Source organism: Oncorhynchus kisutch, linkage group LG27 (assembly GCF_002021735.2).
Source record: "Oncorhynchus kisutch isolate 150728-3 linkage group LG27, Okis_V2, whole genome shotgun sequence".
Classification (NCBI taxonomy): Eukaryota; Metazoa; Chordata; class Actinopteri; order Salmoniformes; family Salmonidae; genus Oncorhynchus; species Oncorhynchus kisutch.
The window spans coordinates 22,892,772-22,919,570 of record NC_034200.2 but is presented as its reverse complement, the minus strand read 5'-3'; the positions used below and the strand labels follow the sequence as shown (position 1 = coordinate 22,919,570).

Below are 26,799 nucleotides of genomic sequence, written 5' to 3'. Positions count from 1 at the left end.
CCCACCACCATGGACAGACTATAAAGGATGAAATTAATTAGAGTGGTCACTCAACAGAGTTTGGGAACTTTTTCAAAGTGATGAAAAGAAATTGAATGTTTAATGTCTTCTAGATGTACCACTGCTATTTTTTTATGATTGTTGATTTCCTCTGTCCACACCTCCGTACCTCTGTGTCAGCTCAGCTGCATGGCTAGCCGTGAACGTTGGCAGGCTCTAATCCAAATAAAGATACTAATGTTAACAGGCAGGCAGTGGTGTAATGTGCCTTTGGCAGTTGCAGGAAGTAGTGTAAGTGCAGTGGTCCTTGTGAAGCCAATGGAGACGACATGTAGACAGTAATATAAATACTGTCCAGGAGCTGGTCCAAGAGTCTGTGTCCCAAATGGCACCATATTCCCCATTTTAGTAGTGCAGTAAATAAATCAAATCCGTATAGGGATTAGGGTGCCATTTGGGACTCATACCAGGCGAGAGAGCTGGTTGACATCAGTTCTTGTGGAGGAGTACCCTGCCCTGGCTTCCAGGCCAAATGGGTGCTGGTCAAACTGACCAAATGACATCTAGGGGGAAAGGGAAGAGAAGCTCTGCTCCAAAGGAGGAGTGTGGTGGGGTGGAGTTTGGGACTTTTGGGGTGGGTGGTTTTGGGGCTGGAGGGCTGAGCATGTTGGAGGATGAGAGACTGGCTAGGCCACCCAAGTGGCAAAAACCAGCATGTCTGTTGCTGACCTCTACACATTAACAGAACACTTCCTCAATTTGTCTTCTCTGTTCTTGAGGCACAAACTAATTTCCTCCCTTTTTTGCAGCCCTACCTTTTGAGACACTGCTGCGTCCCCCATGCCTCCGTTCAACCCTCACGCCCACCTCAACGCACAGAAGCACACACACACAGTGTCTTTTTAAGCAGCTCAACAGAAATAACACTTGCTTATGCTACTTTAACAAAGGGTGCGTGGGGGGGGGGGGGTCCATGTATAGTATAATAACCTATAGGAACGTGAGGCACACCAACTCCGATATATCGCAGTAGCTAAACAGAAAGCTAGCTAAACAAGCTGTGCAGCAGGTTAGAGGTATGATAAATTATCTGCACCACAGTCAGCAGACCAGACAAAGCCATGTTGGGCCATGTGCACAGGTTTTGTCACCAGTTAATGTATTTAATTGAGTCTGTCAGACAGTCTGGCAACCGGCTATTTTTATTTAGTGTTGCCAGATTAAATGCATTCCCCTGTGTGATATGTTTTCTTTTATGGACGCAAAGCTCTTCTGGGTGATTTAACTGTTCCTGTCAGATGATCTATGATACATACTCTTTGCTTATGTGTACCAGTTTGTAGTTTTAAACTTCCAAAGACCAGAGCAGTGCATAATTTCATATTACGTTTCAATGGATCATGATGCAATGATGTCAGAGCCCTGACTACACATGTCAATGCATTTTATTTGTAGTCTGTTCTCCTCGCTTTCTCTCAATTCAACCCCAACCCACCTCACAATATAGGTACATAATAGGTAGATAAATAAATGATAAGTTGATGAGAGACCCATAAACAAAGTTTGATTCTGCTATCGTTGCCACCTGCCAAAGTCTGACAATACCTCTTTAAGGGAACCAAACCATTCATTACATGACAAAGAAATACATTATCATAATGAATCGTATCTCTGGCTGTGTGGCAGGTCTCTTCTTTTAAAGACATCCCTTCAATGCTTACATGTACACGTCATTCTGCTACAATGCACCTTTTGGCTTACCAATACTTAAGAAAGCCCTTCGTAAACATTCATTAAACATGCGCTCAATGAATATTGGTTTGGTTCGCTGTGTCTTTTTGTTGCTTCAAACACCAGCAGTCAAAAGATGACTTAAGAGTAAATGATAGAAGTTAACAGTACCTAAGAATAGAGGATGACTTAAGAGTAAATAGGTCCCTCCATGGATTGTACACATATTTGTGCTGCGTGCTTATTACTGTGTAAATATACTACTGTTATTACTTGTAATACTCTTGCACTGTTATCATTACGGTTTGGCACTTGTTGATTCAAATACATGATTGTGATATGTTTTGGTTATTGATTTATTCAAACCTGAAATTCATTTAGTTAATAGTGATTGTAATGGGTTCTGTTTGGACAAATATTGTTTAAAAGTGGACAAATGTGGGTTGGTGGTGGAATTAGTGCACTCTTTATGGAATTGATCTGTTGCAAAAACGTAAAATAAATTTAACTTAAATCAGTGGTATTCAAAGTCGGGGTCGCGACCCCTAGTGGGTTTGGGGGGGAACTGCAGTGGGGTCACCAATTATTTTTGGAACAAATCAAGAGTACTGATTATTGTATGGGACTATATTCCATGTTTTTGGGAAAGTTAATTAGAAAATTCAATTTTATTGAGTAAATGTATTTTTTGGTTTCTTTTCATTTTGATAAGAGATGAAAATGCAATTAATTGAAGGATATTTGTTCAAGTAAAAGTCTAAATGTACTGATTTTAAGGTGTCATTAGATTTTGGAGGGGTGGAGTGAGAAATTCTTTGGGGAAAAATCGGGTCCCCAGAAATGTTGGCAGAAAAATGTGGTCCCTGCTGAAAAAGAATACCTTATACCATGTTGAACATTGTAATTGTTCTGGTTACCAGAATGCTGTATTCACACATAATAGCAATGAAGTTATATGTAGCCTATCAGCCATATGAAGTTACAAGTAGTTGCACGGTTGTTAAGAAAATGGAAATTAATGTATCTACAAAACTAAAGTAACTTATTTTGTTGACTTTCATATGATGTACAAAAATTGCCGATATGCCAAGTTCTACCCTTATGGGTTGGTTTCCTGGACACATATTAAAGGCATGGACACCAGTAGAGTTTGCCAGCTGAGAGTACTTAGCACCTCTGAACAGAGTGCCGCTCCAGACTTAATTTGCTGGCATAATTTGCCAACCGAGTGAAAACTGGACGAAAATGTCAGCAGTCAGATGCCTACGGGCGGGTGGTCCCTTAAACACACCGGGCCGAACAAAAGGCGAAAGAATTGCAGATGAACGACAGATCAACATTCGGTGCGGCGTGTGCAGTCCCTAAGACTAGTCCTCGACTAAAAACCTATTTCAAGGGAGAATACCCATTGAACATGCTTTTTAGTCCAGGAATATGCTTAAGCTGTGTCCAGAAGACCAGCCTTTTTAGCATTTAAAACTTGAACTTCTCTGCATGTACTATTTCACAAATAACAACTAAACCCCCAAGAAACTAAATTGTATCCCACTTTCTAGGTGCTAACATAAACTGCAAATGATTTGGCCCTGTCAGTTCATGTGAACTCTAACCTAGTAGAATGTGTGCCCTTCTCCACTGGTCCATATGAGAAAGAAATGCAAGCACGCCTAGGTTTACAATAACTAATCACGCGGTCAACTGCAGCACAGATCGTGTGATGCTTGAGTGCGAGAGTGGTTCCGTACTTTGCAATTGCACATACAGAACCGGGGCTAGGCAGGCAGGCCAGGGCCCGAGAGGGAGTGGTTTATGTTGGGGAGGCCGTGTGATGGCAGATATCTGGACAGCGCATGGTCATCTCTGGGGTTTATTTATCCAAGGCCTCTAGACCTCGGACCAGACCTCCCTCAGTTTGTTAGGCTTCAAGGGGCCCCCTACCACACAGGGCAATTCCTCACATTCCATATTAGCTCCAATTTCCAGTTGCCTTTTCCCCTCATCCAATTGAACAAATTGAGTAACTAGATGATCTCTAGTACCACCCCGGCATGCCACCATGATATGAATATCCTTTCCCACTCATCTCTGTCCACGCTCACACACAGTATGTAGGCTAGACCTGGAGTCTGAGGTTTGCATTGAATTAAATCAAAAATCCCCTACAGTATGTAACGTTGTGTATGTATACTGATATAGTTGCAATTATACATGTATGCTTCTCAAGTATCACACTTCTTTCTTTTTCTTCTTTAAAGTCAGTCTAAATCCAATTGGCAGTCCAATGGTCATCTTGAAGGCCTGGGTTGAAAGCTACATGTTATCCACCAACAAATGTTTTTTATAAATTGGCCAAATGATGCGTAGACTAAAAGAGAGTATGTCTCAGTCATGTAGGTGTGTGCTAATCTATTTAAATGTGAAGTCATTCTCTTCACAGTTTTTGAACAATGTACAGGATGAAAGGATTATAGAGCTGGGAGGAAATACCCTTAATGGTTCCATAAAGTGGCAACTATTGCTGTTGTTACACATCCAAAGTGCAAGTAGCAAGTTTATTTAACTTATCAGCAGTTTGTTGTCCCATCTTGATTGTTACGTATGCCACAACCATAATCATTTGTTGTCATTTAACTTTCTGTAATAAAGTGGTTCAAGACAAGTGCATGGATTTTTTTTTCACTCCTGACTGCATTTATTTATTCAATAGAGCACAAATAATCTATATGTTATATTGCTTTTGTGCAGGCCTACACCATCCTGGTGTATACATGTCATACATTCACTCTATAATAAACTATATTGCCTTCAGACTCAGGTAAACAAAGTCAGAATGAAGTACTTGACAGTAGGCTGTGACAGAGAGGAAACAACAAACTACCTGGCAATAGTAGGAGGGTCCTGCTCAAACCCCATTAGAAGTGAAATGCCCTACACCGGGGCAAGTAGAACCTGCAGCTGTCAATGTTGAAGACCAACACCACACACACTCATCACAGCTGTTTGGTAAACTGCACAGCACAGTGGAATTAAACATGTCAGTACATCCTTAGCAATTAGGTGTAAATAGACACAACCCCTGCACACACAATACAGTACCAAACAGAGTATATCTTGTTTAATGAAATAGTGAGATTTATATGGGCCAAAGTCAAGCAAAGGAATTGACTTTGAAGCTGTGAACCATAGTCAGAGTTAGAATTGGTTTAAACCTATTTTAAAAGTAACATGGAATGTTTTACAGTTAACACTTGGTTTACTTTATAGAGTTGAAAACTCTCATGCCAATAAATAAGGCTAGTTTAGTACACAATTTAGACTATCCAGTCCCTTGTATTTATGTGTGAGAAACTACTCGATTAATTTCTACTTTTATTTATATCCGAATCTGGATTAAAAAATAAAGTGTCTGTTTTATCAATAGATGGCATGTGTGATTGCTTCTTATATCCGAGATAAGGCAATTGGGAGTGTGCAGAACAGCGCAGGCAGCAGTGTGCTGAGTTTATTGAAAGAGTTCCTCTCTCTGACGCCCCCTCGCTCTCCCCCCTCCCCTCGATTTGAAGGGCTGCCTGGGTGGTCTCCCCCTCTCTCCACTTTGGTGAGCTGTTGCTTAGCAGCTAATAATAGGAGATGTTTGCAAAGTAATTTGCCTCTTCCTTGGCCAATGAGAACCAGAGCACTTTTCCATCAAACCACCCTTTTCAGGATTTGCAGAGGGGCTAACTTCTCCAAATGTTACTGCTACGGGATCAGAGGCAGACTTAGAGATCTGATCGAGACGTTCCTACTTCGAAACGTTGTTTTATAAGCTATTAGGACGGATGAAGACTGAAGGATCTATACGGATTTGGGCACATAATGTTGGGATGGAGTTGCAAGACTTTGGCTCAAGGAAAGACTAGAATATATTATCCAAACTTTTACCCGGTGGATGCGCTAGTATTCTATCTTGGATTATTGTCGCTTTTGCTGAACTCGCACTGTTTCTCTCTTGCTTTGCTCTGTGCTTTGTTTTCTTATTTGGACTATGGCCTCGGATCCCAGAGTCCCAGGGGCCGGTGTTTTTGGAGATTTACCCCCAAATTATATGCGTTCTCCGCCGCCAGTAAACTCAGATCTTCTCCGGAGACCCAGCTACTGCCACGCTGCTTTCGCATTAAAACAGATTTCTAAGGTGATGAAATGCTTTCGATGGAATATGCTTAATTTTTCATTCATCGTCTCTGTGAATGAGTGTTATGTTCTGGTACTTTTGCGGAAACTGATGTTATTACTACTCGAATGGAGGAATATCAATTGAGGGAGTTTTATGTCAAAATGTCATACAATGTGACATACACGGTGATATTACACTCTAGTGATATTTCTGTGTTACATTGTAACATTTACTGGCACGCACTGATTTTACACTTCCAGCCCCGATCCCCCTATGAATGAGAATAACTTTATCCATTCATTTTTAGAAGCAATACAACTCAAAATAGTTATTTCTGCGTGTGTGGGATCTGTTCAACTCTGTTTGTAACAAGTTAGACGCAGGGTCCCGGTTGTGGGCTAGTTTGTTTGAAAATGCAGTGGGTCTTACAGAGGAATTCACTGATTACGTTTAATCTGACAAAGCATCACTGGACCGCATGAACGCTTGGAAATGTGTCAAAACTCCTAAGTGAAACCAAAACATCTGTCCAGTGTCTGTACTAGACCGGTGACATTGTTTGTAAAGTTTGAAAGGGTATAGTAGAAGGTCTTCAGACAGTGTTTTAATTTTAAATTATAGGAGAAGGGATTTTTGGTATAGAAACTGCTTATTGTCAAATCCTTGCATAGCCTGTAAGAAGGTATGTAGCCTATAAAGGAAAGTACGGTATAGTCTACATCACTCCTGACTCAAATATGTGCAATCTTGTAATCTTTCAACTTCCATTTAAAACTAGAAGTTGCGTTAGTGCTCAACAGCATTGGGTTTCATATTTTCTTACCAGGAGGTTGTTAGGGGCAGCTGGCTGAGTGTTTAAAAAAGGAAATATAGTAAGATTGGACAAAAATGGAAGTCCTAGTCCAAGTACACAAAAGTGTTCAATTCAAATTGTATTGGTCACATACACATATTTAGCAGATGTTATTGCTGGTGGAGCGAAATGCTGTTCCTAGCTCCAACAGAGTAGTAATATTTAACAGTGTAGTACTATCTAAAACGATTCACAACAAAAAACACATCTAAAAGTAAAATAATGGAATTAAGAAATATAGAAATATTACATTGAGCAATGTCGGAGTGGCATTGACTAAAACACAGTAGAATAGAATGCAGTATATACATATGAAATGAGTAAGGCAGTATGCAAACATGATAGCCTCTATTAGATGCTTATTTAATCCTAGTTGTTAATAGTGTATTATTCATGTGTAGTAGGCTACACAAGAACAGCATAGAGTACTTGATATCCCATTTGACAACTATGCTGTTTATTTTTGTTAATTCCAAACCATGTAACCATAATTGTGATGTCATGGGTTTTGAACCCCATGCCTCTGGTGATGAGTGGCACCCTGACCTCGCTTGTGCCAACTGTGAGGGCCAATTCCAATCCAAAGACTGGCCATTGCTTTACTCTTTTTTATGTTGGGCCCTCAATGACCTACTTATCAATTAGGGTTCTGGCTGGTTATATTCTGATATTCACATGGTCTCTAGATCTGACATTAGCTCAGTGATGTATTTCACATAGATATGATTTGCTTACAGGACAACTGACATGAAGACTCTCAAGTAGCTGACTAATACAGTAGATACTGTAATGTTGAACATGCCCTTAAGTATGTCACGTTATCACAATGAAAGTCATACTCAAGTTAGCTATCTTATTAGCATAGCATTCTCTGCCCTTGTAGTTGAATCTTAGTAATACTAGAAAGACTACTATATTGAGTTTTTTTAATCTTACAGTTAGAAACATTGTAGTCTTCCATTAGTGATAACTTGTACTTGTCTATGCCATAGCCATACATTCCATGTAATGCAATATGTTGTTATTAATGTGTAATAACAATGTAATAACACCTTTCTCTCCCTCCATGTTCCTCTTGTCTCTTTAGGGGAAGGCTGTGGGTCAGAAGGCCCCGTTGTGGGTTCGGGCGAGGTTCCAGGCTCTTCTGTTTTCTTTGGGCTGTCACATCCAGCGACATTGTGGAAAAGTCCTTTTCATTGGACTGCTTGTGTTCGGTGCCTTGTCTGTGGGTTTGCGGGTTGCTGCCATTGAGACGGACATTGAGCAACTGTGGGTTGAAGGTGAGTCTGGCATTTCATTTTTGGGGTATGGTTTGGGGGGGTTGTCTGGGAACGGGAGAAAGGGGTCGTTTTATTGCCCAAATGAACTTGTTGTGGACATTTTGCCATCTAAACTACTGAAGGGGGGACAGGAAACTGTATGGGTGCTGTCTGACTGATTTGTCGATCAGTAGTTGAGATGGATGTTTTTTGTAGAGACGATCCTCTACAGTTGTTATTCATGATTGGGTGATATACAAAAATGTGTTTGTTTTTTTCTTTGTAATCTTTTGTAAACATTGAAAGTTGTGGTACTTTGTAAGATCTGCACTTTTGAGTGTGTTTTTTGCTGATGCCAAAGTTGCTTTGCATTGGGAATGGAGAATGGGTCAAGATATTCCTACTTTATTGCACACAAGGAGCTAGCGTTGGTGTTCACTGCAAATGCAGGCCTTCTCTTGTTCTTCTCATCAGCCTTGTATTGTTTGCCATGGTTGTTCCATGATCCATGTTTTATTTGCCCTCCTTTCTGTGTGCAGGCTGGGTTATCGGTGCATATTCGGGCAGCTTTATTTGGTTTTCACACTGCCAAATTCCTTTTAAGCCCCCCTAGGCTTTTGCCGCACTCCTGATCCCAAGAGCAGATGGGCTGTGTGAATCGTTAGCCATCTTTGAGGAGCTGACCCTCCCCCCTAGCTCCCTGTGTGGTCCTTAACTATTCTTGGATTCCATTCAACAATAAAAGCACCCCCTTTCCTACAAAAAAATATGTTAATACAACTGAAGATTTCCCACCTGTTTTGCACATTCTAAAAAGAGTCACAGCAGTTGTAGTATAAACACTCACTCAGTATCTGTGTATTTTATTCCGTACCAACACTTTGGCTGGGAAGGGGACTACTACTACTGTTGTCAATGAAATGCCTGTGGTCTGACACACTGTGTTTGAGTTTTTGTCAGATTGGTGAAGCCAAAGATTTTCAGATTTACTTGTCAGATTGTAGTTGAGTTGTCTGAGTCTGACTCACAAACAAGATGTGAAGTTATCGCAGTGTAATTTGTCATGATCACAGTATTTTGGTAATGTACTGGTGTGTATTTCATACACATTAAATAAGCTAACCGTTTGTCTTCTGAAAGGAGATTGTTAGATGTAGCCATATGGGTTTGTTATGCCTAATCATGGAGTCATTCTGAGTGAAATGCCCAAATGCTGAAAAGGAATGCTGTTCCTTTAAGAGGCAGTGCCCATGTTTCTAAAGTTTCTGCCTGTGTTGTTTCCCCCAATAGCCCATTGACAAAGCTGCTCAGAGTTGAATGAAAAGTAAGTGGTTTGGTAACAAGGAGAGGTTAGATCTTCTCGCACACACACACACACACACACACACACACACACACACACACACACACACACACACACACACACACACACACACACACACACACACACACACACACACACACACACACACACACACACACACACACACACACACACACACTTTTACAAAAGGGAGGAAATATCTCCTAATAAAACATAGAAGTTCATTGCTCTCTTAGAAAATATGAGTGTCCAAAGAGCATTATTTTATTCATCAACAACTTACAGTCTGGACTCAAACTTTAAAAATAGCAAGTGTAGAAGGCTTAATATTTTCTCAGTACAGAACGCACATCTATAGGGTCTTCTTGTCAACACATGCAGAGGTGTATTCTGACCGCATATGAGGGATGAGGGTGCTGATATGAGGCCTCCTGGGCTCACACTTGGCCAGCTGGGAGTTCCTGAGAGCATATGCCCCCCATCATATATCCTCAGGCCATATCTGTCCCCAACTCAACTCCCACCCAAATGTCACGTTTGCCACCATGCTAGTATAGATGTCCGGCTGTTTGTGAAGTCCGACCACCAGGGTCCTTACCTAAGCCTACCCTATACCCTACCTGGCCTACCCCATTCTACCCAACCCTAACCTAGCCCAGGATAATATGCTAAAACTTGTGCCATAGGACAGTAGAAAATAGTGTTTTGGAGAGGTTGTTTTCTGACCCTGATAATGCAAATCCCTGCTGTACACTGTCACTACAGCCTTAGCTGGGACTAGTATGTCTGTTCTGAATGTTGCTATACTATTGGTGGTATATAAACCAGTAGTTGGTGCTAGTCAGAAACATATGGGAGTAGGTTTCTTCAAACTGAGGAAAGGTGTGGTAGTTAAACATATGGTACCTGTTAAGGTGTACATATGGGGTTGTGACAGATACAAGCCTAAGCGGTTCTTTCTCTAGGTGGACAGACGACTTCCACTGGTTGGCTAATACAGACAGAGTGCTGACTAATAATGCACGCTAAATTCAGCTAAGGAACCTTTTTTTGTTAATCATATGTTGTTTTCTTTTGAATTTTTTTTTGCTACCTCAGAAGCAATGAAGAGCAAGCAACAACACAGGAAAGGGGGCTAGCAGTCATGGGTGGGACCTGGGGAGAATGTGACCTAGCGTGTATTGTCTGTCGGAAGAAAAGGGGAATAATAAAGTGCAGGGAGATGAGGGTGGGGGTGGGGGAGCATTGGGGTTGAAGGTTTTAGGGGTATACACTTCAACATTTTCCCATTCCCTAAAAACAACAGTATGGCTTCTCTCTCAGGACACATTTCTCTCACCAGTTCAAGCGGGACTTAGAAGAAAAAGTATATTGCCTGGGTAGGGAGTTGTTTTTTCTGGATGTAATATATGTTTAGCTATAGCGTTATTACTATGGCAACAGTAGATTACCCAAAAGGTTTGATATTTTGTAGTGGGTAAAATATACCACCAAAGACCAGCAAAAAGCTTTGAATAGAGCATTTAGAGTGGAAAATAAATGTTTACATGTAATGTACAAGTATGCACTGGTAGCCCACATGAACTAAACCCATCCTTCTTGACACAGTTTTGATGATCTTGACAGACATGTACACACAGACAAGCTGTGCAAATATTACAAAGTGACTTGGGATTTGTGTTTTAAAATGAGACTGTAGAAGTGGGGAAAATAACATATACAGAGAGCATGAATGACCTACTCCAAATGGCGAACAGTAGGTACCTTCGAGAGCCCTAGCAACAGGGGAACAGTAGGTACCTTTTAGAGACCTAGCCACACGAGGGGAACAGTAGGTACCTTCTAGAGCCCTAGCAGCACGAGGGGAACAGTAGGTACCTTCTAGAGCCCTAGCAGCACGAGGGGAACAGTAGGTACCTTCTAGATCCCTAGCAGGACGAGGCGAACAGTAGGTACCTTCTAGAGCCCTAGCAACACGAGGGGAACAGTAGGTACCTTCTAGAGCCCTAGCAGCACGAGGCGAACAGTAGGTACCTTCTAGAGCCCTAGCAACACGAGGGGAACAGTAGGTACCTTCTAGAGCCCTAGCAGCACGAGGCGAACAGTAGGTACCTTCTAGAGCCCTAGCAACACGAGGGGAACAGTAGGTACCTTCTAGAGCCCTAGCAACACGAGGGGAACAGAAGGTACCTTCTAGAGCCCTAGCAGCACGAGGGGAACAGTAGGTACCTTCTAGAGCCCTAGCAGCACGAGGGGAACAGTAGGTACCTTCTAGAGCCCTAGCAGCACGAGGGGAACAGTAGGTACCTTCTAGAGCCCTAGCAGGACGAGGCGAACAGTAGGTACCTTCTAGAGTCCTAGCAGCACGAGGGGAACAGTAGGTACCTTCTAGAGCCCTAGCAGCACGAGGGAAACATGTGGACGTTTCAGTGTTTGGAACAGTTCTCTAAACAAAAATGCAAGGTAAATGCTATAATTAATCAGAAAATACACAGTCTTCCAGTTCAGGGTCTGCTACAAGAGAATGAAAGGTCTATGAGGCATTATTGTAGGTGAATGGCAAGCCACAGTGCCCCAGCTAGATAAATAAACTCCAACTGCTGAGCCTCAGACCTCACCAGTAGAAAGAACAAACAAGGCCAGAGTCAACCTGGGTCAGTTGAAAATGTTTATTTCAACCCCCTCCCTCCCTTCCTTCGTTCCCCCCACACCTCCCACTACTCTGCAATCCTCCAGCCTCAGTCCTCTCCTCAATGGGCAGACACAAGAGCTGAATGCAAAACCTCACCAGCTCCCTCAGTTATTGAAGTCGCCATTAACCGTCCACTGTGGACAGAATTATAATATACAGTGCTAAGTTATATCCTTTTTGGAGATATACAGTATTAAAGCAGTGACTCATAGCCACTCTATCTTTTCAAGTTATGTAGTGTTTATGGGACTTGGCTTTTTTTTACATGTATAGTTACATTTCAGCACTATATGTAACTGTAGACCTGTTTACCATCCTGTATTTTATGTTGCCAGTCCTTGCACCAGTCCTTGCAGACACTGGTGTGCATTTTTGGGAGTGCTGAAGGCCTATCCCTGTTACAGACCTGCAAGCCCAGTCTCACAGTCTTTATCTCCTGTATAAATCTCTATTTCATTCACTTGGACAGTTTCTTAAATCCTGCCAAAAGAGATTGTTCTCCTTGGTCAACTTTAAATAAAGTGACACCAGTCACCTTTTTGGGTAGAGTTTGCCCATTTTCCTCCCCGCTTGCACCCCCTCTGGAAAAAGAAGAATGGAGAAAAACATTTTCTTTGTACTTGGTGTTGGGGGGGATGGTCCTTGGGCTCAATAAATGTATTTCTAGGCTGAATGAGACCAGCAATTTGGGACATTTTTGCCTTTCACCATGGGATGAATGTATGTTTCAACCACACATTAAGCTGCATTAGCAGCCAGTGGAGTGCCTAATGTGACTATTTTTCGCAGCAGCCAACACTAGGGATGATTAGCATAATTAGTACAGGCAAGCCTATACATATGGAAATGGGAAGTGCCTAAATGCCAACACCAGTGGAAATTTATGTCAATGCTGACAGAAGTATCAAGATCTGAATAGATTGTAACTGAAACTGATTCTTTTTGCCTTTCGCTTTCAATGGTATTTTTTCAGTTCTTACTCTCAAATTGAACTTCATTTCTCATCCTCTCACTTTTTGGGGTGAAGGAATACCTCAGTGTCCTCTCCTTTTACCACCTTGTCCAATTCAGACCCCCCCCCCCCCCCCCCCCCCATACACACACACACACAGACCGACACACACTGTATTTCTCGTTAAGGTAGAAAGCCAAGCCCCCCACGCCTGCATTGTTTTATTTGCTGGGAAAAAGTCTTGGTCCATTTGCTTTTGTTGTGAAAGTTCCCTCTTTATTTTTTCCTGCTTGTTGGGAAACATCTGAAAGAAATTCAGGAGGGGAGTGACAAAAGCCTGCATTCAATCTCTGCTGCTCTGTCTGCTTTCTCTCAGAATTAGGAGCCTCTCTATCTGCTAAGTAACACATTGAACTGGGATGGGGAGGTGCTGCTGATTCTGTAAAAGGATGGCCTACAGAAAATGGCAGTATAACTAAAGCTTGATTTCAGCAAAGACTTGTTTCGCTCTCGACCAGCCAGGGCCAAATCTATCCCTCTGGTTTTATACTGCATGCTTTTTTAAATGGATAACAAAGAGGGGGGAATGGGCAAGATGACAGAGTGACAGGTCCTAAACAGAACCATTCCAGCAAAGTCTATGTTCTATGCGAATGTATTTAAGTGATGGAGTGAGTGAGTGGCGAGGCTGTGTGCGCATTTGAGTTTGTACATCTGTGATTTTGTATCCTAGAAGGTCTAATCTGTGCTACAGTACAACACCGTATATTCTTTGTTTTATTCCTTTGGCGGCTGAAGCAGGTAAAGCATGTCTCTTCCTTGTGGGACTTCCTCCAAAGCAGCATGGGTCCTTTCAGTGGCCTCCTAATCCAGCTAATCTGGCCCACAACACTTTGAAGGTGGTCTCCGCTAATGGAGACTGGAATTGGACCTAGAGCTTGCATGCGAATGGTGCTGCTGCTGGCTCAGTCCTAATTGTTAGCTGGGTTAATAATTGGGTTTTTGTGATGGCGCCTAAAAGTCTCTGAGCGAAGCTGGAGAAGTAGCTCGGCTTCTTGTGTGGGACTTCTTCCTCATTTGATTGGATACATTGTGTTGCCTTTGACCAACACTTTTTGAGTTTGATCTCAACTGTTTACAATCACTAAACCTGTGCAGATGTATAGGCAGACAACATAACAGACAGGCATGGAGAGGGTATACATTGATACAGTACAGTATGGTACGGGTGTCTCCTGTGAGGTCTGTGGGGCTGGTCTTTTCCTGGGTGGTGGTGGGCTGGACATGAGGGAGATTGGAGCTGACAGGGTCCATCAGTGGTCTGACACCAAGGAGCAGGGGTCTTTATCTCCTTGGTTAATTACATGCCACTTTCCATACTTCCCACTGATAGGGGAGCTAACATACATACACAGACACACACACGCACCTGGCCCTGGGTCCGGACGCTGGGTGGGAGGCCTTCTCCCTGAAACCTGCTACCATTGTCTGTCTGCCTCTGGCCAGCCCCAACCCCCTTCTTCTGAGAAGAAGTGAGAACCCCATCTGGATGGAGATTAGCTTCAGCTTTAGCATAGGAATGGCTATGGTAGGCAGTCCTCGCTCCACTATGTCTGTGATATAAACACGTTTGACTGATGGATAGTATCCCTGCATATGCTTGCAAGATGAGATGGACCATAACTGGGGATTAATTGGTCTGTAAAGGGGGTGTCACCTCCGGGGGTTGAAGTGAAAAATGGAACAGAGGGAGAACAAATGGAGGTGCTTTTCTTGGAGTGGCTTTGTGAAGAAGTATGAGCTCCCTGATCTCTTCAACCATGTTATGTTGATATGATTTACTGTTATCTCATTTCCCCATCCAATATGGGATTGCTGAAGGACACTGAGAGCTACATGTCTTAGGTCTTGACAACTGTCTCTTAATTAAAAGTTATTTTGGCTTAATGCTAAACCTTCACATCGGTTTCTGCAGGTTTCCAAAGGACACCAAATCCAGACACTTCTCTATAAATTTCCTGGCTGCTTTGTGAAAAGTATTTGGGCGCCTGTCTCTTTAACGGCTCCTGGTTGCAGGCTAAGTGGATCAGAACAGAGAGTGAAGCAGAGCAGAGAGTGGAGCAGAGCAGAGAGTGGAGCAGAGAGTGGAGCAGAGCAGAGAGCGGAGCAGAGAGTGGAGCAGAGCAGAGAGTGGAGCAGAGTGGAGCGGAGCAGAGTGGAGCAGAGTGGAGCAGAGAGTGGAGCAGAGTGGAGCAGAGAGTGGAGCAGAGCAGAGAGTGGAGCAGAGAGTGGAGCAGAGTGGAGCAGAGCAGAGAGTGGAGCAGAGTGGAGCAGAGCAGAGAGCGGAGCAGAGTGGAGCAGAGCAGAGAGCGGAGCAGAGTGGAGCAGAGCAGAGAGTGGAGCAGATTGGAGCAGAGTGGGGCAGAGCAGAGAGTGGAGCAGAAAGTGGAGCAGAGCAGAAGAGTGGAGCAGAGTGGAGCAGAGAGTGGATCAGAGCAGAGAGTGGGGCAGAGAGGGGAGCAGAGCAGAGAGTGGAGCAGAAAGCGGAGCAGAGTGGAGCAGAGCAGAGAGTGGAACAGAGCAGAGGGTGGAGCAGAGAGTGGAGCAGAGTGGAGCAGAGCAGAGAGTGGAGCAGAGCAGAGAGTGGAGCAGAGCTAGTGAAGCCTCTATCTGGTGAGTGGTTGAGCTTTCTCTCACAGAGCAGAGCAGTGACTGAGTGTTGGGCCGGGGCCCCAACCGGGGTTCTAGCTGGGTGGTCCAGATGGGCGGAACGAGACACAAATAGCTATAATTTACTTCAGGATCCCTGTAATTACAGGCCCAAAGCTTGAAAGTCAGTTCCTGTAGATGCCCCAATGTATTAAATATGAGCACAATGTCTCAAGTCAAACAAGTGTCTGTTCTTAAGTCTGGTTTGATTTTAATCAGAGTTCGAAAACAAGTTAACACGTACTAGTGTGAATGTAACCTGAGTGTTTCAGGTTGTTGTTCATTGGATAGGACAGTTTGTTCATGAGTGGCACCAAGGCTGACTTCAAAAGTGATGGCTTCACGAACATAAAGCACTTTGCTTTTGATTATTTGGTGCATGGGCACATTCTGCATGATTACAAATTACATTAGCTTACCTTCTTTTATGAATTCACAAGTAGGCTATGAAGGCTAGAAGAAAGCAGTGAAAGATTGTGATGTGTTTCCAAGCCAGTTATATCTTGATCTTACACTTCGAGACCCGTTTTTCTCCTCCCTCAATTAGAGGAGCTGGCTCGGGATTTGGGGAGGTGGTGCGAGGAAGACAGACAGAGGACGAGAGAGAGGGAGAGATGCGGAGAGGCGAGGTGGCCACAGCGAGAGCCAGCCTCTGCGGGATTGTCATGTAGTGGAACACGGAGGGGCAGACGAGCCCACTCTGATCCAGAGCGGTGTGTTTCATGTGCCCTTGGCATGGCCACAGATACCCTGCTCACTCTTTTCAGGGCAGCCTCTGGTAATTAGGGGGCTGGACTCCAGAGTTTCCTCTCAGGGCTTTGATGCTTTCAGCCCGGCTCTGCATACCACATCAACAGAATTTCTGCCTCGTTGTTCTCCCTCATCCAACCCTGGCACCACCTTTTGTTCTTTCTCTCTCCTAGTTTCTCCCTCTCCTTCTCTGATGGGTTAGTTCTGGTATGGTGGAAGTTTGCTGTAAAGAATGGATAGCATATCGTGCCTTGTTTTTTTACTGAAACCGTCTGTCTAGGCTAGAGGCTGTGTTTTTGGCTGTTTCTGTTTCTTACACATTCAAGCCCCAGGTGAAACAGACTGTGAAACTGGGGATGGTGGTGCTGCCATTCTGTGTCGTGCCGTGTTGTTAGTGATGGGGTTTGGGCACAGTGAGGAGGATTTCCCTAACAGGACACATCTGCTTCACAGAGGGAGCCAATGAGAAGCTTTGACTCATTTCTCTTGGCTAGACGTTTTGTGTCTGAAGTTCCTTCAAAACCAACATTGGCAAGGGTGTTGGCCAATCTGTGTTCATGTGTGTGTACTGCGTTCACTGCACTCACGCGACACTCATTTCAATGCAGGGAGCCAACTCTGAACTTGTTTGTGTGTGTCTGCAATGCTTGTTGCACTAGTCTGATAATAATACGAGCTGTGCATAGTCATAATCAGACGATTTCTCCACCCCTCTCTCTCCATCTCTCCACCCCTCTCTCTCTCTCCATCTCTCCACCCCTCTCTCCATCTCTCCACCCCTCTCTCTCTCTCCATCTCTCCACCCCTCTCTCTCTCTCCATCTCTCTACCCCTCTCTCTCTCTCCATCTCTCCACCCCTCTCTCTCTCTCCATCTCTCCACCCCTCTCTCTCTCTCCATCTCTCCCCGTCTCTCTCTCTCCATCTCTCCACCACTCTCTCTCTCCATCTCTCCCCGTCTCTCTCTCTCTCTCCATCTCTCCACCCCTCTCTCTCTCTCTCCATCTCTCCACCCCTCTCTCTCTCTCCATCTCTCCACCCCTCTCTCTCTCTCCATCTCTCCACCCCTCTCTCTCTGCTGTGGTCTCTGTATCACTTAGACCCATGCCAAGGTCTCTGGTTTGATCTACACAGCTATTTAGAATCTAAGTCTTGGAGAGTCGGGAGGAGGGGTTGGCAGAAAGTTGGAAATTTGAAACTCAGCCTAATTAATGACTTTTTTTCCCCCACCACCCTGGTTGCTATTAAATTAAACTGTGAATCTTAAAACTGTGAGTCTTCAAAAGGGTATATTTCTAGAACTGTACAATCTGTGGACCTTTCTGTTCTTCACTCTCTCTGTTGATTGACGTTTCAACTTGCGTCATGCTTCCTCTGCAGTGGTAATGAGGCTGAGCTGTCTTGCCACATCGCAGCGCAATGACCATAAATAACCCGATAGCTCTTATATACGTGAGAGATGGGATGAATCTTTAACCCAATCCCCCCTCTCCATCTCTCTTCTTCTCTCTTCTAGCCGGTAGCCGAGTGAGTCGGGAGCTGCGCTACACCAAGGAGAAACAGGGAGAGGAGTCTGTGTTCACATCACAGATGCTCATACAAACCCCCAAACAGGAAGGGACCAACATTCTGACCCAGGGTGCTTTGCTGCTTCACCTGGAGGCAGCGCTCTCGGCCAGCAAGGTCCAGGTGTCTCTGTTTGGAAAGTAGGTAGACCCATGGGATCACTGGTGATTACGTCACAGCTAAAGAAAGGGGGTTGTCTGGGCTCACATATATGTCATGTTCTGTATGTCTTCTCTCCTCAGATCATGGGATCTCAATAAAATCTGCTACAAATCTGGTGTCCCTATCATAGAAAATGTCATGATTGAAAGAGTAAGTTGATATTTAAGGAAATATCCCTGCCTGTCATTTTTTGTCCATGACTATTCACATGTATGTTTTTATTCTGTATTATGTACTCTTGATAGTTTGCTTAATAACTGATGAATGTATCCATGGTTTGCAGATGATTGACAAGCTGTTCCCCTGTATGATTGTTACCCCACTGGACTGTTTCTGGGAAGGTGCAAAGCTACAGGGGGGGTCAGCATACTTACCGTAAGTTCCAGAATAATTGTTCTTCAAATGATGCAAATTGTTTTCTTCCATATTGCTTGGAAATACAGAATGTGTTTTAGAGTTTATACGAGTCAGCTATCTTGAATCCCAGTATTAGAGTTACGTTAGGGCCCGTGCCCAGCTAGCTTGGCCTCTTTCACCTTATTCATACGTTGGGTTTGGCAGGGGCCAGGGAATGTGACTTGGCTACAAAATCTCAATTGACCTCCTGGTTCTCCCACACTCTTCATAACAAGAGGCTTTAGTTTGGATCCAATACAGTGGCGGCAGCAATAACCTACAGTGGTGGTGGTAATAACCTACAGTGGTGGTGGTAATAACCTACAGTGGTGGCGGTAATAACCTACAGTGGTGGCGGTAATAACCTACAGTGGTGGCGGTAATAACCTACAGTGGTGGTGGTAATAACCTACAGTAGTGGCGGTAATAACCTACAGTGGTGGCGGTAATAACCTACCACGGTGGCGGTAATAACCTACAGTGGTGGCGGTAATAACCTACCACGGTGGCGGTAATAACCTACAATGGTGGCGGTAATAACCTACCACGGCGGCGGTAATAACCTACAGTGGCGGCGGTAATAACCTACAGTGATGGTGGTAATAACCTACAGTGGTGGCGGTAATAACTTACAGTGGTGGCGGTAATAACCTACAGTGGTGGCGGTAATAACCTACAGTGGTGGCGGTAATAACCTACAGTGGTGGCGGTAATAACCTACAGTGGTGGCAGTAATAACCTACAGTGGTGGTGGTAATAACCTACAGTAGTGGCGGTAATAACCTACAGTGGCGGCGGTAATAACCTACCACGGCGGCGGTAATAACCTACAGTGGCGGCGGTAATAACCTACAGTGGTGGTGGTAATAACCTACAGTGGTGGCGGTAATAACCTACAGTGGTGGCGGTAATAACCTACCACGGCGGCGGTAATAACCTACAGTGGCGGCAGTAATAACCTACAGTGGTGGTGGTAATAACCTACAGTGGTGGCGGTAATAACCTACAGTGGTGGCGGTAATAACCTACCACGGTGGCGGTAATAACCTACAGTGGTGGCGGTAATAACCTACCACGGTGGCGGTAATAACCTACAGTGGTGGCGGTAATAACCTACCACGGTGGCGGTAATAACCTACAGTGGTGGCGGTAATAACCTACAGTGGTGACGGTAATAACCTACCATGGTGGCGGTAATAACCTACAGTGGTGGCGGTAATAACCTACAGTGGTGACGGTAATAACCTACAGTGGTGGCGGTAATAACCTACAGTGGCGACGGTAATAACCTAACATCAAGCTGTGACTGATTAGCCGGTTAGCCTTGTTGTTAGGAAGAGGCCTACTTCAGTCATCACCTATGCTTTTCCTGTCGCGGGGGCTAACCCCCGCACACACACACACACATACTGCCATGCACACACAGTCCCCCAGCCGAGCAGGGGAAGGCCCTCATGGAAAGGGGACAGGGGGAGAGAGGGAGGGGATGGCTGCTACTGGGTGGGTTGGTAAAGGGGACAGGGAGAGGGAGGGAGGGAGGGCTGCTAATGGGTGGGTTGGTAAAGGGGACAGGGGGAGGGAGGGTGGGAGGGAGGGAGGGAGGGAGGGAGGGAGGGAGGGAGGGAGGGAGGGAGGGAGGGAGGGAGGGAGGGAGGGATGGCTGCTACTGGGTGGGTTGGTAAAGGGGACAGGGAGAGGGAGGGAGGGAGGGAGGGAGGGAGGGAGAGATGGCTGCTACTGGGTGGGTTGGTAAAGGGGGGCAGGGAGAGGGAGGGAGACATGGCTGATACTGGGTGGGTTGGTAAAGGAGACAGGGAGAGGGAGGGAGACATGGTTGCTACTGGGTGGGTTGATAAAGGGGGGCAGGGAGAGGGAGGGAGACATGGCTGATACTGGGGGGGTTGGTAAAGGAGACAGGGAGAGGGAGGGAGAGATGGCTGCTACTGGGTGGGTCGGTAAAGGGGGGCAGGGAGGGGGGGAGGGAGGGAGGGAGAGGGCTGCTACTGGGTGGGTTGGTAAAGGAGACAGGGAGAGGGAGAGATGGCTGCTACTGGGTGGGTTGGTAAAGGAGACAGGGAGAGGGAGAGATGGCTGCTACTGGGTGGGTTGGTAAAAAGGAGACAGGGAGAGGGAGAGATGGCTGCTACTGGGTGGGTTGGTAAAGGGGACAGGGAGAGATGGCTGCTACTGGGTGGGTTGGTAAAGGAGACAGGGAGAGATGGCTGCTACTGGGTGGGTTGGTAAAGGGGACAGGGAGAGATGGCTGCTACTGGGTGGGTTGGTAAAGGGGACAGGGAGAGATGGCTGCTACTGGGTGGGTTGGTAAAGGAGACAGGGAGAGGGAGAGATGGCTGCTACTGGGTGGGTTGGTAAAGGAGACAGGGAGAGATGGCTGCTACTGGGTGGGTTGGTAAAGGGGACAGGGAGAGATAGCTGCTACTGGGTGGGTTGGTAAAGGAGACAGGGAGAGGGAGAGATGGCTGCTACTGGGTGGATTGGTAAAGGGGACAAGGAGAGGGAGAGATGGCTGCTACTGGGTGGGTTGGTAAAGGAGACAGGGAGAGGGAGAGATGGCTGCTACTGGGTGGGTTGGTAAAGGAGACAGGGGGAGGGAGGGAGGGAGGGAGGGAGGGAGGGAGGGAGGGAGGAGGGAGGGAGGGAGGGAGGGAGGGAGGGAGGGAGGGAGGGAGGGAGGGAGGGAGGGAGGGAGAGATGGCTGCTACTGGGTGGGTTGGTAAAGGGGGGCAGGGAGAGGGAGGGAGGGAGGGAGAGATGGCTGCTACTGGGTGGGTTGGTAAAGGGGACAGGGAGAGGGAGGGAGAGATGGCTGCTACTGGGTGGGTTGGTAAAGGGGGGCAGGGGAGCCTTTGGGTCAGACAATGGTAAGCATTCTTTCAGTTTACGAGTGAGTGTCCATCAGTGAGGGGGCCCTGGAGGGGGGCTCAGCTTTGTCAGCAACGAGTAACACTGTGCATTCTCATGGTAATCGCCCGGGCTCCGAGCTGTAAGTTGTCCAACAAATAAAAAGTGCATTATTCAAGTCTTGGTCCCCAAAGAGCGTATAATAAATTAACAGTGGAGTTTGGTTATTTTACGATGCTTTTTACCATATTCCTTGCTAATTCTCTCTAAATTGATAGTTACATTTTCTTTCACTTTCTGTGTATCAAAAGTTTGATTATAATTTCTACTAAAACCAATAGTTCAATTTTGAAACTAGTTTTCTGCAGCCACATGCCTGCACATTGAACAACAAACAGTGTTTTCTCCTGTTTTCACCCAGCAGGCAGCTCTCTCTCTCTCTCTGTCTCTCTCTGTCTCTCTCTGTCTCTCTGTCTCTCTGTCTCTCTGTCTCTCTGTCTCTCTCTCTCTCTCTCTCTCTCTCTCTCTCTCTCTCTCTCTCTCTCTGTGTGTCTCTCTCTCTGTGTCTCTCTCTCTCGCTCTCTGTCTCTCTCTCTCTCTCTCTCTCTCTGTCTCTCGCTCTCTCTCTCTCTCTGTCTCTCGCTCTCTCTCTCTCTCTGTCTCTCGCTCTCTCTCTCTCTGTCTCTCTCGCTCTCTGTCTCTCTCTCTCTCTCTTTCTCTCATGTAGTGTGAGAGGAGAGAGTAGGGAAGAGCCTTTGATGATCACAGATCCACAAGTATTCCCCTAAATTACAGTGTTGAAATATGTTCTTAAAAATGTCTTTGTTGTTATTTATTTGCTGTTTCTTTTTGCTGTTCTGAAGAGAGCTGGGGGTGGCCTGGCCACTGAGGCTAATGCCCCTCTAGCTTCCGCTTCAGTTCAGCCGAGTTTAATGCAAAAAGAGGGAGAGAGAGAGAGAGAAAGAGAGAGAGAGAGAGAGAGAGAGAGGGGAAGAGAGAGGGAGAGGGAGAGGGAGAAAAAAATCTTTAGAGAACAAAGAGCAGCAATCTATGGAAAAACAAAAGGGCCTAGGCCGGTTCACTCAAGCAAAAAATAGCAGATAAAGGAGCCTCTCTTTGCAAGCAGGAGCAAAGGCGCTTGGTATGTGGGAATGGGAGACTAGCAGCTTTATTTGAAGCCACTCTCTTCATGAATCATTGGAGTGAGGTTGGGCCCAGAGTTAGGACACTTCGGGGATTCCTTTCTCTCTCTCTACCAACTAAAGTAAATGGCCTCGAAGTATCTAGATAAAAAAATATATATATACTTTTTATATGATTGGTACAACATTATTTTATGACTTGTAATGTTCCGAGTTCTAGTTTTTGTGTTCACATTATTTTAATATAGTTTGATTATTGGATTTTTTTGGAGGTCAAATTAGAACATAAAATCGACCAATAGGGTTATATATTTGCCATGAGACATCTTTAGATTATTGTAAGAAATAAATGGTACAATTTTAACACAGGACAAAGTCAAAAAGATTTTGATGATCATCTACAGCACCTGACTACTCCAGAAAATGGAGACATTACGACCTATGCAGCCGAGGCCATTTCCCGTTGTCTGGTGTATTATGGGTAATGTGATATGATTTAGATGTCACAAGGGCAATCTTGTAAAGCAGGGGTGCTTCCTCTTGACAAGTACTCTCCTTGTATTAGTGGGAGCCACTGAGTTAGCGCACTGTACAAAGTTGACTTTGTGCAGCCAAAGCTGTCAACTGACACCAAAGCATTATCCCTCAGGCCACATAATTGCCTGCTCTTTGGGGCAAATTATAAATTTTGCATGGGAGGAGGACCCAAAGGCAGCAGCAGCGAAAGGCTTCAGGATTAGGCCTTTTGAATGGCTCTGTGAACATCACACCACTAAACAGTGTGAGAGGCAGGCAGGCAGGCAATCAGCCCGGCCTCCCAGCAGAGAGAGCACACAGACAGGCTCCCTGCTCAGCTCAGCCACCAGCCAGCCAGCCCTCTCACTGCTCTACTGCAGCCTTATCAAGATGTCTGCGAGACAGAGGTAATTGTTATGACTTGATGCACAAAGTTAAGAAATAGGAGCGAGCAGCCTGCCGCCGTGTTTTCCCTCTGCATTGTGGCCCCGTGTAACAGGATAATAAACGCTACTTTATAAACACAGTATCTGCAGCTCCTCGCCACCAAGGAGAGTACGGGAGAGGCAGGGCAAGACCAGAACCAACCAATGGCATACAGGAAGGCAGGGAAGTCTGGAGGTGTAGGAACAGTGGCATGGGGTGCAGTTGGAAGAGGAAAGGAAAAGGAAGATCCAGAAGGTTCTGCAGAAAGAGCACAGCTGAACTGCACTGGATAGGACTGTATATGAAGACGTGCAGTGATGCAGATTGCTATGTCCATGTTATCTCTCTACTGTGCCCTGCGACTCCCGCTGAGCCTGTATGCTTCTCTGTTCCTCTACAGGGGGATGCCTGACATCCAGTGGATGAACCTGGACCCTCTGAAGCTGATGGAGGAGCTCAGCCAGTTCACAAGTCTGGAGGGCTTCAGGGAAATGCTGGACAAGGCCCAGGTGGGTCACGCTTACATGAACCGCCCCTGCCTGGACCCCAACGACGCCGAGTGCCCCCTCAGCGCCCCCAACAAGGACCTGAGAGAAGTAAGCCAGCGCCACAGTACCCCTATCGCCCTTCCATCTCTGCCTCTCTATCTCCTTCCACCACCACTCTCCCTTTCATTTAAAGAAGAGGATATTTTAGTGAACCCAATGTGCCTGGTTGTTAAATAAGCTAACTGTTGGCCCTGCCTGTCTGTCTGTCTCCCTCCACAGAGTCCTGACATTGCCGGGCGGCTCCAAGGCGGTTGCCACGGCTTCTCCAAAAAGTTCATGCACTGGCAGGAGGAGCTTATCCTGGGCGGCCGGGTCAAGGACACCCAGAATGCTTTGCAGAGGTAAGAGGGGGAGGGGTGTACACCAGGGCCAGGGGAGGATTGAGGGTGAGTGAAGGGAGTGGAGCGAGGACAGGGAGGGCCTAGCTAGCAGTGAGGAATACCTCTGACTCCTAAAAACCTCACACAGCCGAAGAATGCCTCTGACTCCTAAGAAACTCACACAGCCGAGGAATGCCTCTGACTCCTAAGAACCTCACACAGCCGAGGAATGCCTCTGACTCCTCAGAACCTCACACAGCCGAGGAATGCCTCTGACTCCTAAGAACCTCACACAGCCGAGGAATGCCTCTGACTCCTAAGAACCTCACACAGCCGAGGAATGCCTCTGACTCCTAAGAACCTCACACAGCCGAGGAATGCCTCTGACTCCTAAGAACCTCACACAGCCGAGGAATCCCTCTGACTCCTAAGAACCTCACACAGCCGAGGAATGCCTCTGACTCCTAAGAACCTTACACAGCCGAGGAATGCCTCTGACTCCTAAGAACCTCACACAGCCGAGGAATGCCTCTGACTCCTAAGAACCTCACACAGCCGAGGAATGCCTCTGACTCCTAAGAACCTCACACAGCTGAGGAATGCCTCTGACTCCTAAGAACCTCACACAGCCGAGGAATGCCTCTGACTTCTAAGAACCTCACACAGCCGAGGAATGCCTCTGACTCCTAAGAACCTCACACAGCCGAGGAATGCCTCTGACTCCTAAGAACCTCACACAGCCGAAGAATGCCTCTGAGTCCTAAGGATCTCACACAGCCGAGGAATGTCTCTGACTCTTAAGAACCTCACACAGCCGAGGAATGCCTCTGACTCCTAAGAACCTCACACAGCCGAAGAATGCCTCTGAGTCCTAAGGATCTCACACAGCTGAGGAATGTCTCTGACTCCTAAGAACCTCACACAGCCGAGGAATGCCTCTGACTCCTAAGAACCTCACACAGCCGAGGAATGCCTCTGACTCCTAAGAACCTCACACAGCCGAGGAATGCCTCTGACTCCTAAGAACCTCACACAGCCGAGGAATGCCTCTGACTCCTAAGAACCTCACACATCTGAGGAATGCCTCTGACTCCTAAGAACCTCACACAGCCGAGGAATGCCTCGCATGAAGCAGGATCAGTTTCCTCCTCTGGCCCCTGCGTGGGAAAGATCAATCAAACATGATGGACAGCCACATAAACTAAAGACAGATTTGTTGTGGAGAGGAGTGGGGGGAAAAGGCAGCCTCTCCTTTAAGTCAGAGAATGAAAAAGGGGACGCCAAAGATAATTCCAAATACAAGGGTGTACTACCACGCATTTCTAATGCTAAGGATATGTAAAACATCTTATGTATGTAAGACACATTTCCTGGGCTCTGTTATGTATTATGAATGATTTCTTTTATTTCAATTGAATTTAAAACCACAGCACAAATATGAATGGATTGACAGTGTTGGGCCTCTGCCCAGATCACGACCCTGGCAAATATGGAGGGAGGGATACAGTCATTTAAAGCCACAGAGTTTTTTCCATGATATGATTTACGATAATCTCATTCACATTTTTAACACCACAACTCTCACATCGGTGCCAAGTTGCCTTCGGGTCCATCTGTGCTCGCTGTGGAAAAAGGCATCAAGACACCTGCTTTCAACCGTTCAGGCAATAGAGCCTGTATCTGCATTCAGAAACACTAGCCAACAGCTGAATTCTCCACCCGTTTCTCCACGTACACTGTATAGAACCACCGTTTGGTTGATATGCCACTAATCAGAGTATGTAATATCTATGACAGCCGAGACAGGAGTCCCCTAACAAGAGGACTCATAATGTTTTTCTGTACTATTTGGGGTTTTTGAATGTGGAGAACATGACTCCTCTGTGTGGTCTGAGCTCACTTGGCTGCAGGCGTCTGACGGTGTCTCTCTCTCTCTCTTCCTCCTGCAGTGCGGAGGCCCTCCAGACCATGTTTCTCCTGATGAGCCCCAAGCAGCTCTACGAGCACTTTAAGGACGACTATGAGATCCATGACATCAACTGGAACGAGGACAAGGCCACCGCCATCCTGGAGTCCTGGCAAAGGAAGTTTGTAGAGGTATGTTTGGGTCAAAAGTGGCACACTCATTAGTGCACTACACCTGGTCAAAAGTATCAAACTATATAGGGAATAGGATGCCATTTGGTATGAAGCCTATGTTTCTGGACCCTAGCGCCCCGCCTCTGCCACCTGCACCTTTCAACAACCTGTCTTGACCCGTTTGAGTAATATGCCGGCAAATAAGAAATCAGAGAACAAATCATAGAGCGTTCTTTGGGTTGGCCTCAGGTCGGCTTGTTTTTCCCTACTCCTTTAAATTTGAGTCATGCTGTTTACCCACCACAGGCATAGAGGACTGGCTTTGGCCCAGGGACTGCAACCTCTGCCTGAATTCCAT

At 45.8% G+C, this 26,799-nt stretch overlaps 1 protein-coding gene across 1 annotated transcript in view; it reads left to right on the top strand.

Annotated features, from left to right (window-relative positions):
* The first annotated feature begins 5,318 nt into the window (after positions 1-5,318).
* LOC109872322 (protein patched homolog 1) overlaps positions 5,319-26,799 on the top strand; it is a 36,158-nt gene continuing 14,677 nt past the window's right edge. Inside the window, exons 1-8 of the mRNA XM_031807142.1 lie at positions 5,319-5,905; positions 7,828-8,020; positions 17,941-18,130; positions 18,233-18,302; positions 18,436-18,527; positions 23,895-24,090; positions 24,262-24,383; positions 26,312-26,459. Of these exons, the coding sequence (XP_031663002.1) occupies positions 5,759-5,905; positions 7,828-8,020; positions 17,941-18,130; positions 18,233-18,302; positions 18,436-18,527; positions 23,895-24,090; positions 24,262-24,383; positions 26,312-26,459 (1,158 nt within the window). The 5' untranslated portion in view covers positions 5,319-5,758. The remainder of the gene's footprint in view (positions 5,906-7,827; positions 8,021-17,940; positions 18,131-18,232; positions 18,303-18,435; positions 18,528-23,894; positions 24,091-24,261; positions 24,384-26,311; positions 26,460-26,799) is intronic.